The following is an 18,325-nucleotide window of genomic DNA, read 5'->3' as shown; positions in this document are numbered from 1 at the left end:
CAAGTGTCTTGCCAGAGACTGGAACGTGTGACCAACTGGAATAATTTAGTTGTGAAAACAGAGCAGACGTGTTATTAAACAGCCTTCTTTACAAAAAGGCTTTAAGTGTTGGGAGGATAATGAAGTTGTCCCCAGTCTTACTTGAGACGTGTTTGTCAGAATTTTGAACAGAAAAGAAGTGGTTTTTAAAACCTTCAAATATGGCCAGTTTGCAGTGTTTATTGAGAAAGCCGCTGTCAAACCATTAATTTGGTCGTCATAAGGAACACAACTCAAGTTTAATTGATGCCATATCCAAAAAGCATGTGAATAGCTGACTTGGCAAAGGGACTGAGCATTAGAGCGCCTGCGGTGAAACACATAATTACATATATTGTGGAATCAGAAAGACCCAGACTCTGAAGCTGTACTCCATAAATAGCAATTCTGTGGCTCTCTTTCCTTCCCCTAACTTCTCCCTCTTAGGCTGTGTTCTCATAGGGAAGATTTATTGCTCTGTCCCTGTGAGTGTTTAAGGACCTGGAACTTAATGACTAAATAGATACATGCCTTTTTAAAAAATGTACATATAAATATGGACTCTTAACAAAAGTTAGTTGAGAAAAATCGGTGTATCAAAAGCTCTGAGAAATTAAGAATCAATTCTGCCTTTCTAGATTAAAAAAAAAAAAAAAGCTTTCTGCTGCCATTATTATTCAAATCAGTGATTTCTAAGTCTGGTTTTGCTACTCCTTAGGAGAGCTTTTACTGTTTTGAAGGATGTCACAAACCTCTAAAAGATGAATTAATTCTGATTCATTTTAACTGAACAAAGATGTATACGGCACACACAGGAGAGGAGAATGTTTCCATATCAGAAACTACCATGGTTAAATTGTCTCAGAATTAATTCTCCATCCTTACACAGGTCTAGACGTAGGCTTTAAATGCAGTGGGTGATCTTTTTTCAAATTCCAACACTGAAACAAAAGCAAGGGACCTTTCTGTGAAATTAGCACCCATCAGGGACTCTAGAGCTGTATTTAAATAAAGTACCAGACTCAACCATTCCAGGTCTGGCTTTATCATAAGAAGGTTGTGCAGGTTTAGAGTCTTTAAAGGAAGCAGCCTATCATTAAGAAATCAGATTTAAACCTTAATAAAGTAGCTGTCGTCGTTATAGCTGAAAAGGACTCTGTATCTCAATTAAGTATAGATAATATAAAATCATAAGGAAGCAACATAATAGAGGTAACCTGATTACATTCTCTTGCAATAGAATAATTTAAAGGAAATCCGATTCTGTTGATGCTGGTTATGTTGGTGGGGGTTGTTTGGTTTTTTTGTCCAAAACACAGTTTGGCTACAGGGCAGGAACTCTCTGGGATTGTGAGTTTACCACAACTGCAGGAGACCGTTAAGGCTCCCGAACAGAACCTGCTGGATATTTGAGACGAGATTCAGTTAAGGCTATGAGTTAAATTAGATGGGCTCATTGGTGACCTCCCACTTAAATGAATCTTTCTTTTCATAAGTACTTGACAAGATCTGTAAAGTAGTGTATTTAATTTGCTAATTAAATTAAAGCTACTGAATAATGATTTGTCCACATTGATTTAGCTTAAATAGAAAAGATCAGCATTGTTGTGATCTTCAGCAACCTTAATGGCCAAGCCCGTTAGACACAGAGGCCTCTTGTGTTTTGTAGGTCAGAAGTACATAGGTGAGCCCAGGCTGTAATTGAATTGCCTGCACTGCACCCTGCAGTTGCAGATTTCCTTTGCCTTCCCGTTCCATTGTTGCACTGGGGCTTAAGAGAATGTTAACGCAGTAATAGGCACAGGGCCTTCCCCATTATACGTCTTGCTATCGAGCGGTTCTGCATGACTAGTTAAAGAAGATGGCAAGAAGATTAATGAAAGCAAGGCTAATACAGAAGGGGGTACTTTTGCAAGACTTCTACCGAGGAGATATTAGAGCTGAACCAGAGCTTGGCTTTTTCTTTATCCTGTGACCTTTGAACCTGCCTTACTGTTGAGAGCTGCCAGGGAAGTCGACATTTTGATTGATGTTGGTACACGAGTCAGTCTTTCCCATTGAATTCCACATCTGCACGAAAATAGCTTTTCCAGCAGAATTCATACTGGCTAGAAGTGATAGCCAAATTGATGGCTGAAATGCTTTTATGTAGTTTTCACTTACACCTAAAGGTATCTGATGGTTTAATTCACTATCCAGTTTTCATAGATTATAAGCATTCGTTTATATATCCTTAATGGGATTATCAACTCATCGTGAAAGATCAGTATTAAGGAATGTTCAAAGGTTTGCAAACAGAGCTCCAAGGAGGCTTTTGGGGAAGTAAAAGCAGTCATCAAACCCTTCTCCATCCTTAAAAAAGAAAAATCGGTCCGAGGGCCCAGGCAAACTGACTTGAAGGTTTTTGTAAATAAAGCAAAGTGTTTGTTTTTGGAAAGCTAACCATAGAGGAGTCTGAAACCTTGCCTCCACACCCCACCTGAGCCCCAGCTTAGAGGCTGTCTTGATCCATCCAAATGCTGAATTCCCTGACCTTGACCTAGGGACACTAGAATTCCATCTGACAGGGATTGTTATGGTCTGCTTATAAGACAGTCCGGTGCAGATCCAAACCTCTTGGTGTGTTCTCACTAATTTTGTTACCTTGTTTGTGGAGCTACAGGCCTCGTGTTGGTGTGTGTGTGTCTGAATGTGCCTGTGTGTGCATCCCCCACCCCTTCTCCCAACAAAGGAGAGCAGGGAGACTGGCAGAAGGACTAAGGTTTTGCTACTAAAATTGACTTGGGCACATCCCAGCCCATACAGTGAATCCTCTGGCCACCTGATTTCTTTTCTCCCTGGTTAACAGGGGTAGTTCTAGCAGAGAAAACACACACACATTGATGTGACAGGTATTACAGTTCCTAAAAGAGGAGGTACCCAGGAATTTTGTTGTGTTCTTTAAATGCTTGTGAGAATGTGTGAAAGGGAAATGAGGGTGACCATTTAGCTACCGCTGGGTGGAAGAGCCCCCACCCAAGGTGGGTGGGTGTATGTCCATGGCCATGCCAGCGTACTGTGTGCCCCAGGAAGGAAGGCATTTGTATTTATACTCACATCCTCAGGCTCTGTCCATCCCTGGAAGTCCAGGCACTTCAAACATGAAGTGGGCAAGCTATGTTGTGTTTTTAATCCTCTGACAAGGACTTATTTCATAAGTTCCAGATCAAATACGGTAAGTACTGCTCGATTACAGAACACAACAGACTAACACATTAAATGCCCCAGTTATTGAATTGCCTTTTCATAAGAGTACTCTGGAGCACAATCAGGAGCAGGCAGTGCCTCATCCTTTTAACAGATACGTTTCCTAGCCCTATTAAAAGGGGTCTTCATCTATCCTGTCAAAGGGAGTCTGCTGGGGTTTTTTAGTTTAATTACACTATCCAATTAAAACTCCTTGCTGCATTTGGATGCGCCTCTCCTTGGGCCTGAGTGGATATGACATTTACAAGGCTCGCCTTTCAAGCAGACAATAGTGTGATTGATGAGGTGCACGTTCAGTGAAGGAGGCGAGTGCCTGTGGAAGTGCTGCTTAGTGCATTTTGATTTATTTATCATCTTCCAAAACAAGGGAGCTGCCGGGGAGGTGGGTTTTAGGCAACCAGGGAGACCACCTCAGTTTTTCCCAGTGTGTGGGAGGGAAGGCCCGGAGTGCACCATAAGATAAAGGCGGAAAACCTGGTAAGCGTGGGGCCAGCTTGCATCATCTGATGCCAGACTGTATTCTTAGGTTCTCTGACCCAGTTTGGTTTCCAGTAACCTCAGGCTGTGATCTGCTGTTAAATAGGCCATCACTGTGTTCCAGGGAACCATTGCTGAGGCTGGGTGACATTGGTCAGACCCCTGAGAACTCAGCCTGAGGGAGCCAGCCCAGCATGTGTCCCACTGACTGACCTGGTCATTATTTACTGACACCTGACGTTTGCACTGGACATGCCTACTTATGCTCACCTGCATCCTCTAGAAATAGGACAGCTTCTGTCCAGGAGCTACAGTCAGTGCTCAGTGACTCTTTAACTCACTCTTGAGTGGCCACAATGAGCGTTTAAAAGTTGCTTCTAGAATTTGGAGTTGGCCAAGAGAAGTGTGGCTCTTCTACAAAGAGATATGGAGGTCCGTTGTAGAACTTCTCAAAGTTGTAGTGAAAAGGCAAACCCAACATCTTGTTCTTAACCTACTATTCTGTTCACCCTTAGCGTATGATAGATGGGACCAGTGTGCTTGTCTCTGCAGTTCCTGGAAAAGAGATATTTAATACAGTGTGTGGTCTCTGGAAGGATCAATCCTCTGAATTTAGGAGGCAGGCGATTCTACTCTGAGCCCTAGACATATGATAAGAACAACACACCGGCCATGTTCATTATCAGGTACTATAGTTGCTGTTGGGGGCATGGTTGCCAGCTTTAGAACGTGTGTGTCTTTGTGCGGAAAATTGGCTGGTATTGAGACACTCAGTGGGTTTTCTTACATTCTTTGCAAACTTTCTTCATTTTTCCCTAGGACTTACTAATAAACAAGAAAGAATTTCCTCATATTATTTGGAATATTGATATCTGTTAGAGTAGAAAACATTGGGGGGGGGGTATCAACTTTTTTTCCTCCTAGGAAAAACCTTCTTTTTGCTCTTAAGTTTTCACTTAATTGTTGACTTGGGCCTTATAGACCCAAAATAACAAAACAGTCTTGTAGGTATAATGGAAAGTTTGCATACATTTACATTTTCCTAGATTTTGATTACCATTTCCACAAATTCCCTTTTCCCCCTCCTTGATTTTAACATTAGAAGGGATCCTAATTAAGAAGAGGGTAAGGGCAGGGGTTGTTTCCTGCTGAAGAAATCTGTGCGAAAAACTTCTCAGCTGGAAAAAGTGATGGGGAAAATCTGTTTCCCTTGCCTCCTGCCAAGCTCCAAACTGTGTTTTCATAATAAATAAATGGAGTGCTTAGATTTTGTTATTCTTATAAACATGGAAAAAGTAAGCCATTCTTTCATTAAAATCAAAAAATGTATTGTTTACAAGACTCCCATAGGCAACTTCCAGGACAGAGTAACTGCTACCAGATTAGCCCTTCTATCATAAATGACTGGAAAACTGCACAAAATGTAAGAAACTGTTTGCAGACATTGGAACATAAGCAGTACAGGACTGTGAGCCCTGAGAGAAGGGAAACAAATGAGGTGAGACCTACTATCACTTTAGCTTTCTTCTGGGGTTTCCCAAGGAGATTGTATCAGTGTCACTGAGCTGGGAGACACAGATCAGAGTTGAGGGAGGCTGAAACAATTGAAATTTGCAAAATTAAGTATGGAGAGTAGGGAACTGTACTGAGAAAGAGCTCTAGAAAGAGGCCCTTTAATATGCTGTTGTAGACTACACTATGCATGCCTATTTCACAAGTCCAATTGAAGAACAGCTCCTAGGGAGCAGTGAGCTAGGATTCTCACCACCCAGAGTAAGCATCAAGGGCATTTAGTAGTGAGTCTGGAAAGGCCATATCTTAGGAGTAAGGCTAAGCTAGCCCTAGATTAAATGCTGCTTTAACCCTTACTGAGTAAAGTTTTAAAAGGAGTCTTGAAAAGATCAAGTTGATCCACATGTAAATTAACTGACTGCCAGAACAAAGTCCAATATTCTCTAAAGGATGATGACAAAATGCAGGCATCCCACAATGTAATATTTATACTGTCCAGCTTTCAATAAAAAATTATGAGACATGCGAAGAAGCAGGAAAATGTATCCTATAACCAGGAGAAAAATCAATCAATAGAAAGTCAGAAATAGCAGGGATACTAGAATTAGCAGATAAGTGCTTAAAACTACTTATTATAAATGTGTTCAAAGACTTAAAGGAAAACAAGAACTCAAAAAGAAGGGAAGTGGAAACTTTAAAAACCAAATGAAAATTCTAGAGCTGAGAAATACAATACCTGAATCAAAAAATTCACCAATGGGAGAAGATTAGGAAAGAAGGTCAGTGTTAGTTATCTTTTGCCACATAACAAATTGCCCCAAAACTTGGAGGCTTAAAACAACAATAACATTTATTATCTCACAGTTTTGTGGGTCAGGAATCCAGCATAGCTTAGCTGAGTCTTCTAGCATGGGGTCTCTCACTAAGCTCCAGTCAAGCTGTCAGCCAGGGCCACAGTCTCTCAAGGTTCAGTATGGGCAGGATCTGCTTCAAAGCTCTCTGAGTAGTTACTGGCAGAGTTCATTTCTTTGTGAACACCTTCACTTCCTTGCCACATGGGCCTCTCCAAAGGGAGGTTCACAAAATGGCAGTTGGCTTCATCAAAATAATCAGGAGCAAGAAGGTACTAGGAAGGAAGAAGTCACCATCTTTTACAACCTAATCTCAGAAATACATCCCAACATTTTGCTGTAATTTATTCATCAGAAGTAAGTCACTATGTCTAGTCCACAAACAAGACGAGATTACATGAGGCTGTGAAATGCAAGAGGTGGGATCACTGAAAGCCATTTCAGAATCTGCCTACTACAATCTGAACTTTAAAACAGGACACTAGGAACTATTCAAACTGAAGCACAGAGAGAAAAAATGGATGAAAAGAACAAAGCCTGTGGAATAATAGCAAGTGTTCTACCATGTATATAATTGGAGGCTCAGGAATGTTGGAGAAAACTATTCTAGATTTGATTAAAAATATTAATCCACCAATTTTGGAAGTCCAAAGAAGGCCAAACAGTATAAATACAGAGAAAACCACATCAGGGCACATAATAATCAAATTGCTAAAACACCAATGATAAAGAGAAAAATCTTATAAGCAGCCAGAGATAAGAATTATTGCTGACTTCTCATCAAAAATAATGTAATCCAGAAGACAGTGGAGTGACATCTCTTGCTAAAAGAAAATCTCGTCAACCTAGAATTCTATATTCAGTGAAAATATCCTTCAGAGATGAAGGTGAAATGAAGACATTCCAGACATTTGAAAGCTGGAAGAATCTGTTGCCATTAAACCTTCACTACAAGAAATATTGAAGGCTGGAGGGAAAAAACATACCAGATAGAAACACAGGTCTACACACAAAAACCTGAGTACTCAAAATGTCAACATTAGCAACTATATGGAATGAACCAAGAAAAAGGAAATAAGACCTCTTTGAGCAGGGATCGATAATCTATGAACCACAGGCTAAATCTAGCTCACCACCTATTTTTGTATGGCCTACGTGCTAAGAATAATTTTTAACAGGTAAATATTCACAGTTGATTTGATGATATGGAACATTAATTTTAAACTCCATTTAAGCGACATGTTATCCCCCCAGAAAAAATTCTATCCTTCTCATAAATAGCCTGCACTACTAAAAAAAAAAACTTTGATTATTATATTTTGAATTTTGTCAAAAAATAGGGAAATTCTTTTTCTCTCATTATGTAAATACTGACATAATATCCTTAATTCTGCCTCTTGGCCCACAAAGCCTAAAACATTTACTGTCTGGCCCTTTACAGGAAAAGTTTGCTTGTCTTGGAGTGTGGAGGTCAAAAGACAGGGAATCTACCACGTGCCAGGCAGTGTCCAGGTGCTTGCAACAACCCTTTGAAGCTTATATACGTTTATTATAGAACCTCAGATTGTTGACTTATCCTCAGATACCTTAATCTTAGCAACAACTCTGTGAGACACATAGTGTTCCTATTTTATAAATGAGGAAACTAGGGCTCAAAGAAGCTATGTAACTTGTCTAAAGTTACATATAAATGGTAACAGAGGCATATATTCTCCCCTCTGCCACTGACATGAAGCCAAGGCACTTAAACTTCTGTGCTTTTGGATGAAAGAGCGTCCCTAGCCCCGACTCAGTCTGTGAAGTCTTATTTCTTAACAGATTTCAACCATGCTTGGTTACCTGGTTTCTCTTCCTAAAGGATGTTAAATGCAGAAAAATAGAAGGGGGAGAAGGAAATACAGAACTGAATAATTAAGACAGTGGGAAGTGCAAACGGATAAGGGCTGACCAAAAATGAAACAAAACAAAAACTGTTAAAAAGCAGTCCACGAACTCAGTAAGCACAGTGGTTTGGCAGTATGGAACTATCTTGTGGTGAGATAGAGCCCTTTGCAACCCTGAGGAAATCATGATCTTCAGTAGTTATGAAGATGAACATGATAACACAGTATTTTCCTTGTTCTCTTAATACGGGAGGAAAATTTGTGATATGGACTTGTTATGCTTAAAATGGAAATAGTTGCTTGTTTTTTGCACCAAGGCCACCCGAGCTCTCTGTGACTAGATAAGGTGAGGTTTCATCTAATTTAGCCTCCCGAAAGTACTTGCAAACTCAATGTCATTACAAACTGAGGACAAAATTTCCAAATACAAAATTTGTTTCTTGCTTGTCTACCTCTCTAAAAAGCTAAAGAATAAAACTCAACCAATACTTGGTTACCAAAATGCCATCTGATATTGTGTTAGAACAACTTACACATGAATTGAAGCATCAAAAGATCTCATAAACATTGCTCTTAACTCATTTCCTGAAGTACACACGGTCACATCTGCTGCGTATGGGAGTAGAATACTTGTCTCCTAAGGAAAAGCACCTGTGTAACTGTGAGTTACAAGCTGAACTAGCCGTTTATTTCATGGAACAGCATTTGTACTTGAAAGAACAACTGACACACTACAGTTATTCAGACCTAACTATTTAGCAGACATTTTCCTGAAAATGAAGGAAGTGAGCCTGTCATGTCAAGGAAAATAAGTTAGTATTTGATGCCAATGATGAAATTCAAGCTCTTAGGTGAAAATTAAAATTATAGAAAACTTGTACTCATCACTGTGAGCTTACCTTCTCATCACTTAAAGACTCTGTGGAAAAGATCAGTGGTGAAATTAAGGAATGAGATACTTTTTGATATTGTATAATGAAATATGTCGGCATTTGAAAGACCTGCATAACCCGGTGAACCGATATTTTCTAGACTACCGCATGATGTTACAAAGTCATACAAGAGTAAAAGACTCTTTCAAAGTGCTAGACAGACCAATGGATTTTAGTGTAACAATACAAAAAGTTTATTCATGTGGTTTTAGATTCCACATTGCAACTAATCTTTAAGAAGATACCATTTATCAAGTTTGCTATAATATCAAAGAATATTTGCAGAGAAAAATATTAAAATATGCCTTTCGTTTCCAAAAGCTGAATTTTTTTCATATGCTTCAACCAAAACAACCACAGCAGATCAAATGGAGACGCGGAGAGGATAATCTAGCTGTGTTCTGTTAAACCAAGTATTTTACAATTTTCAAAAATATAAAATAATACCAGGCTTTTCATTAAACCATTATTGTTTGAGGAAATATAAGGGTTTTGCCATTAAAAAAAATACATTGTTTATGTTAACTTCGATGAGTTTATTACTTTTAATGAATTAATAGTTAAATTACTGCTCTAATTTCTAATATAATAAATATTGATAGATATACTGCATGTAAACAAAAATTTGGGAGGCTCCTTAGTAATGGTTAAGAGTGTAAGGGATCCTGAGACTAGAAAGTTTGAGAATTTGCAAATCTGAGGTCTTGAAAATCATCTGAGAAGCTTGGACTTTATTCTGAGGACATTGGAAAATAAACACCGTCAAGTTTTAAGTAGGGGAGTGATATGACCAGACGTGTCGTATGAAAGGATGACTCGTGCTGGTAGAGGTGTGGATCTGAAGAAGACATGACCAGAAGTAGGAAAACCAAGAAGAGGCAACAGATGGTCAGGACCTGGGTGAGGACTGTGGTCACAGGATGGGGAAGGATAGAAAAGAATGTGTGAAAACTATTTTGGGGACCAAATGCTTGGAACTTGGTGAATAGTGAGGCCTCCAGTTGAGCTAACAGAGCCTTTGATTTAAGGGGAAATGTTGACTTGGATTCTGGACCACCAGCATCGCAGGCCATAGGAAGATGGTGGCTGTACTCATCGGTTGGCTCTGAAACACTGGGGAAAGGTCTAGGCCAGATACCTGCTTTGGGTAGTAAGTAAAACCTAAGGGGCAAACCTGTCAGAGGAGAAATTACAATTAGAAGAGATGAGGGTCAAGGATAGGACACTGGGGAGAGATAAAGAACAAGAAGATCATAAAGGAAATAAAAGGAATGGATTGACCGGAGAAGTCGACTGAAGAATCGATTGACTGTGGCTTCGTGGGAACTCAGGGAAGGCAGGACTTCAGGAGAAGTACCAAATACAGCTGAGAAGCCAAGCAAAATAAAAGCTGAGAAGTATCCACTGGATCTCTCAACATAGAGGTCGTGGTGACCTTAGCAAGAATGTTTTCAGTAAATTAGAGGAAGGAGGGAAATCACATTGCCATGGGAGTTTTTATAATCAGAGAGCTTTAATTATGTTTATAGGAAGGAGCCAAAATTGGGAGTGGGGGAGGGGTGAAAGATGCAGGCAGAAGTGTAAGTGGGTCAGACTCCATCCCTGCTCCAGAGATCAAACAGATCATTGCAGTTCCTGGGTCTTCTGCCCCTGCACAGGCGCTCAGAAAGGAGCACCAGCTTTGCCAGTTGAACCGAAGCTCCTGCAGGCAGCCAAGAGTGCTCCTTCCGCTGGAGACCAGGTCCGGGGCGGGTTTGCAGCCCAGAGACCAGAGTCCCAGCCCATCCATTTCCTTCAAGAAATCCAATGAAAACTTTCTACCTACTTCCAGGCCAGAGGGACCAGAAAAGATCAGACCTTGGAAGCCTTTTTTTTTTATGCAGTATCCATCCCTGATGTAAAGGAATTCGAAGAATCCAGATACTCAAAGATGTCCTTCATAGCTTTATCTGGAATACTGGCAATTTTATAAGTAACTTAAGTGCCAAAAGAGAGATAGTAAATGTGTGGACCCTGGCGCACACTGACTTGTTGGAATGAAATGCAGCCATTAAAAATATGGTTGTGGCAACTACGAAGCAACAAGGAAAGGCTAGGATAAAATGTTAACTAAAAAAAATATGGCCCCAATTTCGGTATACAACCTGATTACAACGGGGTGAGAACAGACATGTGAGAATGACTAGAAAAGAGATGACAGAGGTCATTGTGCCAGAGTGGAGTATGGAGGGTTTTCCTGTCTTCTACATTTCTAGAAATTTAAAAATATATTTTATAATTTTTTAATTGAAAAGGAAGACAAAAATTCAATTTCCTGGCAAGTGTCTGGTTTAGACGAAGGTGGGCTACAGGCTCAGTTTGGAAGTCCAGGCTCTGACCAGTCATTGCCAGCCACAGTCCATGCCAGCAGGTTGTTCAGAAGGGAGTCTCCTTTCAAACCACAGTCGGCTCCATTTGCGGTGGAAATCTGGGAGCTCTTCTTTCAGCAGGGGTATGTAAGCTGCTGGCCCTCTCTGCTTAAGCTGTCCCATCTTGTGATAATAGCAGCTTTTCCAGAAAGGCCACTCCCCTCAATTGACCAGAGGAACCTGTTTTTTCAGCACAGCCTCTTGTTTAAGTTAAAACTCGTAATGCAGACGATAAATTACAGCACAAAAGCTCAAGACATTCCACTTCTGACATTTGTACTGCTAATTAGTTTCTGCTCAGTGTTACATTCCATCTTCTCTGTTTTACTTTGAAAAAATACATAAATGTAAATACATTTTTATATATCCAGATTTCCATTTCAATATTCAGAAGCAGATGTATAGTTTCAGTGCCCTGAGCAAATCTGGATATGTGGCCATAGCTTAGATGCCTCATTTTATACCCCATTATATTGCATTTTATTCCTACAGCTCTTTAAAAACAAGTCTGCTCAGAGAAGGCCCAATTAAAAACAAAATCTTCAAAATAATGAGGATTTTATCCTCAAGTATCAGTTCCATCGCAGTTGTAAGAATGTGTGGCACTGCCCATTGAGCCCCCACCGTATCCAAGCGCCAGGTAGGATGCCTGAAGGGTGCTGTCTCCTAGGCAAACCTGGGCTCCTGGAGGGACGTGCCTCCCACGGTCCCATCTCTGGAACACGGGGAACTGGGTTTCATCCCAAATCTCTGACTCCAGCACTCACTCTTTGTCCCTGTGCATCCCAGGCTTTTGCTATGCCTTAATTTCCAAACAGAATTTAACAACCCGAGAAAAATAATTTGAACTGTTTGAAATACTAGACTTGGCATTTTGTTTTAAATCAAACTGATACACCGGCATCCCTCAGATATTGCAGGTTCGGTTACAGACCACCACGATAAAGCAAGTCACACAAATTTTTTGGCTTTCCAATGCATATGAAAGTTATATTCACACTATACTGTAGTCTCTTAAATGTGCAATAACAATGTCTTAAATTTTTTTACATAGCTTAATTTTAAAATACTTTGTTGCTAAAAAATGCTGTCTATCATCTGACCATGCAAGGCTGCCACAAACCTTCAATTTGTAGAAAAAAAAAAAAAAAAAAAAACGCAGTATCTGCAAACTGCTAAAGGAAAGTGCAGTAAAACAAGGTATGCCTGTATCATTTTTTCTCAGCTGGCATCTTCACAAAGAGTTCACTCCTGTGGCTTACCCCTTGCCTGTGAAAGCTTGCTGATGTTCTTTGAGTTTCCAAGGGTGACCTGCCCACCTTTGATTCCTTCTGACACCCCAGGACAGATGCCCTGGTAGTCTGCAACTGAGGAGGGCATCTGACCCCTCTTCCTCCTTTACCTGAGATGAGCCTTGAGGTGCCCGAGGCTGATAAAGTGTTTGATAACAGGCTTTCCTCAATTTTGTGTTCATATTCTGTTCAGTGGTGTTGAAATGCCAGTGATTCCTTCTTCCCAGACACCTCTGGTGGAAATTTACCATGTAGCATAAACTGCTTATATTTATTGACAGATTTGCTTCCAGCAAGAGATCAATTAACTTGTTACACTTTGATAATTTATGGGTTTTGGATTGGGTGAAAGTCTGCAAGTGTGAATTCTGCTTGTTAACTATTCTGTTGTAAAGGAGTCCTGCCACTGTGATCTTCTTTATAGATCTCAAGTCAGTCCCTTTTCGGCATCCTTTTTGCCCTTGTCTAGCTCAAAACCAAATATACTCCTACCCAGATGACTGGCAGCTGCCACCCTGCCTCCAGGCCCTGGGGAGCCAGGGTGAATCCCCAAAAGCACAGTTTTACCATCTACTTCACTGCCCAGCTTACAGCCCACTAGTGGCCCCCTCAGCTGGTGAATCCAGCATCCCCTAGCCCTTAGCCTGCCCTGGGTCACGTCACCTCCTGCCTGTCTGCTGTGAACCTGCCTGCTCCGAGCCTCAGCTGGGAGGCCTGTGCCCCTTGCCCCTGTATGTTTGTCCTCGCTCTGTCCTGACCCTGTTGCATCCTCCTCCTCCCCGCCTTTACCCAGCTGACTCCCCTTCCTCCTTAAAGACTGCTCAGGCAGACATCAGCTTCTCCAAGAAACTGACTCTGATGGCCCTTCCGCCGCCAGGCCAGCCACCTCCCCTGGGGTCTCCACAGCATCTCCCTGCAATGACCTTCCTCTTCCTCTTCACACTCATCATTCTTGTCTCTCCATGTTCATGGTGTTCATGCCTCTGGCTCTTGCATTAGCCTGTGCTCCTGGCCACACCCCGCAAAGCAGGGATCCCTGGAGCGAGGGGGAAATCCTCACAGCAAAACACTCTCTGGGAGTACATCAACCCCGTGGCTCCAGCTTGGTGACGGCATGGCTGCTGATGCTGACCCGGGCCCTCGGTTAACTGGAGCTCTCCCTCAGAATTCCCCCACCGAGGGGCTGTCTGCTCTGGCTGTCCCACCACCTTAACCCAGTTATTAATATCAGAGGCTCTGTAATAGTTGCAGAAGGGTCACTTTGTTGAAATTCTAGTACAGATGCTCCGGATGACGTCCTCTGTGTCTTCTCACACAGTGATGAGAATGCTTTCACTGGAAAGGACATAAGTCAGAGGCCTCTGAGAGGTGGTAAGGGGTGGAACTCTTCATCATTCCTGCTTGCTTCTCTCTCCCTGGGGGCTCTGGAATGAGCACTGAGGACAGACAAGGGATGCATGGCCTCCTAGCTCAGGAGAATACACAGATGCTGTGTTTGACCCAGATATGCAGCCATTCAGGAGACTGACTTGGTTTGTTTGTTTCATGTGACTGTTGTGCAGAAGAGATGCAGGGTTCCCTCCGTGAGCCCGCAAGTGATACTCCCCACAGGAGGTGTGCGCCCAGGGCACGGTGTGGAGGCTCCTTCCAGAGGCTCCCAGGCCCTTGCAGGCTGCCTGGCACATATGCCATGTGTAGAGTTGGCTCTTACTGAAGGGTGCAGGACAGGTTTTTAATGGCGTCTCAGTTGCTCAGGCGAAACATGCTCTAGTGTCTTGAGGGTTTGGTTTGGTTTTGTCAGTGACGAGCGGGAGCAGGTGGTGTAGACAGTCCATGAGATCACTTATCAGAGTGGTCAGTGAACCCTGAAGCTTCAGGTCTCTGGGCCTCCCTGAGACCTTCTGGTCGTTTGTAGCCGCAGGCACTGGTGTCTCTGTCTGTCGTGGCCAGGTGTCAGCAGTAAGGCCTCCTGGAGGGGGTGTCTGTTTGTCCTTCACAGCCCTGTGACCATCATAGATGGCTCTGCTTGGTCACAGCATGGCCAACAGACATCTGCATTGTTCTTCCACGTAATGATACCGCCAGCAGGACTCCGATATTCCAGGATGGATCCTGTGAAGGTAAAGGAACACACGCACACACGCGTGCACACACACACTCAACACACTCACACACACAGATACATCTCTTTATGTGAGATTCACTTCTCAGAAACAAGTAATTTATACATTCACAGAATGATTAGCTTTCAGCTGAGAATTCTAACATTTTAGTACCACGATTTAGAATCAGGTTAGATTTGTCAAGTGACCGAAATTGAGGTTTTCCAGAAATTATTAGCTAATTTTTTCAGTATGGAATTTATAGTCACAATTAGTATATCATAATGATGTTTCCAGGGTAAAATACCAGCAGCTCAACTTTCCTGGCCACAACTGTACAGCATATATCAGTTTATTTTTGAAGATCTGAAGAATTAGCTACTGTAAATAAAATTTCCAAGGAGATTTCTCCGGGAAGGAGGTGAACTTACAGTAATATGGGTGATATATTATTAATTAATAACTGTGACCAGCCACTGCTTCAATTAAAAGGACAACGGATGAGAAGGCCTATTAGGCAGGATATGCTGAGTTTTAATCTCCCAGGCACTGAGGTTTGCAGAGCAGACTAGGGAGAGCTGTTTCTGAGGCTGTTAGTAGGAGGCCTCTGGGCTAGAGATGTCACCAGCCGCCCCTTTGTCTGACTATGTGTCTCTCCAGCGCAACGCTCCTTTGGTTGCCATTAATGAAAACCAAGTGCAAAATAACTTAAAGAGGAAGAGGACTTTCTTGGAGGGCCACAAGGGTCTCTCAGAACCCAGGAGAGCATGTGCTGATGGGCCAGGGAGGCCGTCATGTGGGACCGAGACAGGCAGGCACCTATCTCTGCTTTGAAGGGGAATCTGATTGGCATGTCTGGCCCAAAGGACAGACACGGGGGTGCAGACAGGGCTGCAGATGGCATGGTCCAGTGAGCAGGTTTGACAGGCTGAGTACTGTGTGGGAGGCCACATGAGAAGGTGCCTAGAAATGTGTCCCACGGAGGTGCCAGTGAGCGCGGGAGCACCAGGGTCGGCAGGCCTTTCTGAGACCTGTTAACAAGAGAGGACATCCCAGGCGGGGACAGGTGGGCATGTGCAGTGCCCTGGGCTGGCCTGTGGCATCTGAGGGTGGTAAAGTGAGGTGAGGCTGGACCAGGAAGCAGTCTCAGAAATGACAAGGTGACCCTTGTTACTTCTGGGTATTGAGCACCAGCTGTATACAAGGTGGCAGGAAAGGGCTGTGAAAGAATTTGGGTCTAAGTGGGATTTGTATGTTCCGAGGATCTGACCCCCTGAAGTCAGTCTGCTTTGTGAAGTAGCAGCTTTGGAGCAGCCTCCCTGCCCCAGTCCACCCAGCCTTCCCGGGTAGGTGACCGGAGGCCTCGGGAGCAGCCTCTACATGGGATCACAGAACCAGGACGTCCCTCCTAGCCGGGCCCAGGCTGTGGAGAATGTCATAGCATTACTGTCGGCCTTTCTCCTCCCTGTTGCTCATTTGACTTTAAGCAGTTATTTTATTTTTAGAGTAATAATTTGGAGTTAATTGGCCTTCTGCCTTAAAAAAAAATATCACCTTTTCTTTGTAATTATTATGTAGAGGTAGTTCATAAAGCCTTCCTAAAGTGCCGTTTCCCTGAACGTACTCCAGAGTGGAACGGGGCCTAACCAGCTGTTTGATTTTTTTTTTTTTTTTTTTTACTGTTTCCTCCCTGGCCTATGATGGGAAAGTGAGTGACTCCTGAGAAGAGTGGTTGCCATGCCGCCTGCCCTGGTTCTCGCTGGAGCTGGGATGATAAGGGCAGGCTGTCTAGGGGCCTCCCCATAGGTCACCCACCAGAACCCCCTCAACCCTGCCTTCTCTCTGTCTCCCTCCAGGTCACGCAATATTTAAACTCACGTATCTAAGCAATCACGACTATAAACACCTCTACTTTGAATCTGACGCTGCTACCGTCAATGAAATCGTGCTCAAGGTGAGTGTTCCTCCTCGGCCCAGGAACAGGGTGTGTGGGGCCAGCTCTGCCGGGGCCCAGTTCTCAGCACCTTCCCCTTCCCCCCCAACACTGAACAAGGCACCCAGGCCGGTTTTGCAGAGTTAACTGCACTGCCTACCAGTTGCCCAGCTGGTGAGCACCCAGGCCTGAGCCACACGGCAGGTCAGCTGCTCTGCACCTGCTTCAGCCAGAGCAAGACCCCCCTCATCTTTTCCCAGTTCCCCGATAATCCTGTCTCGACACGGCCCAATGAGCACCTTCTGGACGCCAGGCTTGGACTTAGGATCCTGCAGAGACAGACCCAGGCCCTGGCCTCAGACAGCTTTTCCTCTGTCAGAGGAGACAGATGTTAAGAAAATACAGAGAGATGGTTAGAGTCACAGGGTGCCGAGTGGGTGTCTAAAGGGTAAACAGATTCGGCGCAAGGTGTGGGGAGGCAGGACGAGCTGAGCCTTGAAGGATGGGTGGAAAAGTCCAAGTTTTCCCAGGGCAGGGGAGAGAAACAGCATGTCAGACAGGGAGCAGAGGCAGAGTGAGCACGGTGGGGCTGGGAGACGGCACCCAAGGCCGTATGGCTGGGGCAGGGAGGTTGGAGGGGCCGAGCCACACGGAACCTTGCAGAGCAGAGTCAGGCTGAGAATAGCTCCGCTGGGGTCTCGGGTTCAGGAAATCTGGGGCAGGGCCCAAGGTGATGTGTCTTTTAGGCTCCCAGGTGCTACCCAGGATGCCGGTCTGTGTACCGCACTTGGCATAGCCCTGGGCTACTGGTTTTCAGGCTCTTCCAAGTTGAGAGTCCATTCTCCAAACCAAGTCTTATGTAGAATGACCAGACGGAGAAAACAGCACTGCTCTGGCAGAACAGGGCTTGGAGCCAGAGAGGGGCTCACCCACCCCTGGCTCTGTGTGACTCTGCCCATTCATATCACCTCCCTGGGGCCTCAGTTTCTCTTCCTATAAAATGGGGATCATGGTAGCTACCCTGCCCCACCCACCAAAGGGCTGCTAGTGCACGTATGAAATGAGATACGGTGAACCTCTCCCTAAGGGACTGTTCGTTCTCTTAAGAGTAGACGTCATCACGTAACAGTAATAGAAGTACTGAGATACACGGAGGGGTTGCAAAGTGCAGGAGCTGGGCAGGTACTTTACTATCCTGTCTCACAGAACCTTCACAACTCTATGAGCTGGTGATACAAAATCACTCCCATTTCCTAGATGAAAACTGAGTATCAGAATAAAAGGAGCTTAGCCAGAACTTGACCCCAGGTTTGGCAGATTCCAGAACTCGTGCTCCTGACCCCCCAATGTGCTTATTAGCCTTGGGAAGTTGACTTCAATGAAATGAAATTGTTTTACAGAAACATTTTGAGGCAAAGTCCTCGTGGCTACAAAAGATTTTCAAAAGTGGTGGATGAGAATTAAAAGGATAGAGCTGAGACAGAGTAGCAGGGTCAGCTGGATGGAAGGCAGAGGGTTCACGGACCACCCCGGGTCAGAGCCCCTCAGAACAGGCAAGGGACAGTCTCTTCCTGGAGTGCTCGAAGCCAGCGAGCTAAGAGTTACTTGCCAGAGTGTCCCCAGACAGCACAGGGAGCTTGTGCGGCATTCGGGGGCCAGGTAAAGAAATAT

The 18,325-nt window shown here is 43.6% G+C and overlaps 1 protein-coding gene across 7 annotated transcripts in view; it reads left to right on the top strand.

Annotated features, from left to right (window-relative positions):
• MAPKAP1 (MAPK associated protein 1) overlaps window positions 1-18,325 on the top strand; it is a 209,800-nt gene that overhangs the window by 186,680 nt on the left and 4,795 nt on the right. For all 7 annotated transcript variants that reach the window (XM_074362228.1, XM_045517536.2, XM_045517535.2 and 4 more), the window contains one exon: window positions 16,578-16,675. In XM_074362228.1, coding sequence (XP_074218329.1) covers window positions 16,578-16,675 — 98 coding nt within the window. The remainder of the gene's footprint in view (window positions 1-16,577; window positions 16,676-18,325) is intronic.

Source organism: Camelus bactrianus, chromosome 4 (assembly GCF_048773025.1).
Source record: "Camelus bactrianus isolate YW-2024 breed Bactrian camel chromosome 4, ASM4877302v1, whole genome shotgun sequence".
In the NCBI taxonomy this organism is placed as follows: Eukaryota; Metazoa; Chordata; class Mammalia; order Artiodactyla; family Camelidae; genus Camelus; species Camelus bactrianus.
This window is presented reverse-complemented; position numbering and strand designations above follow the sequence as displayed.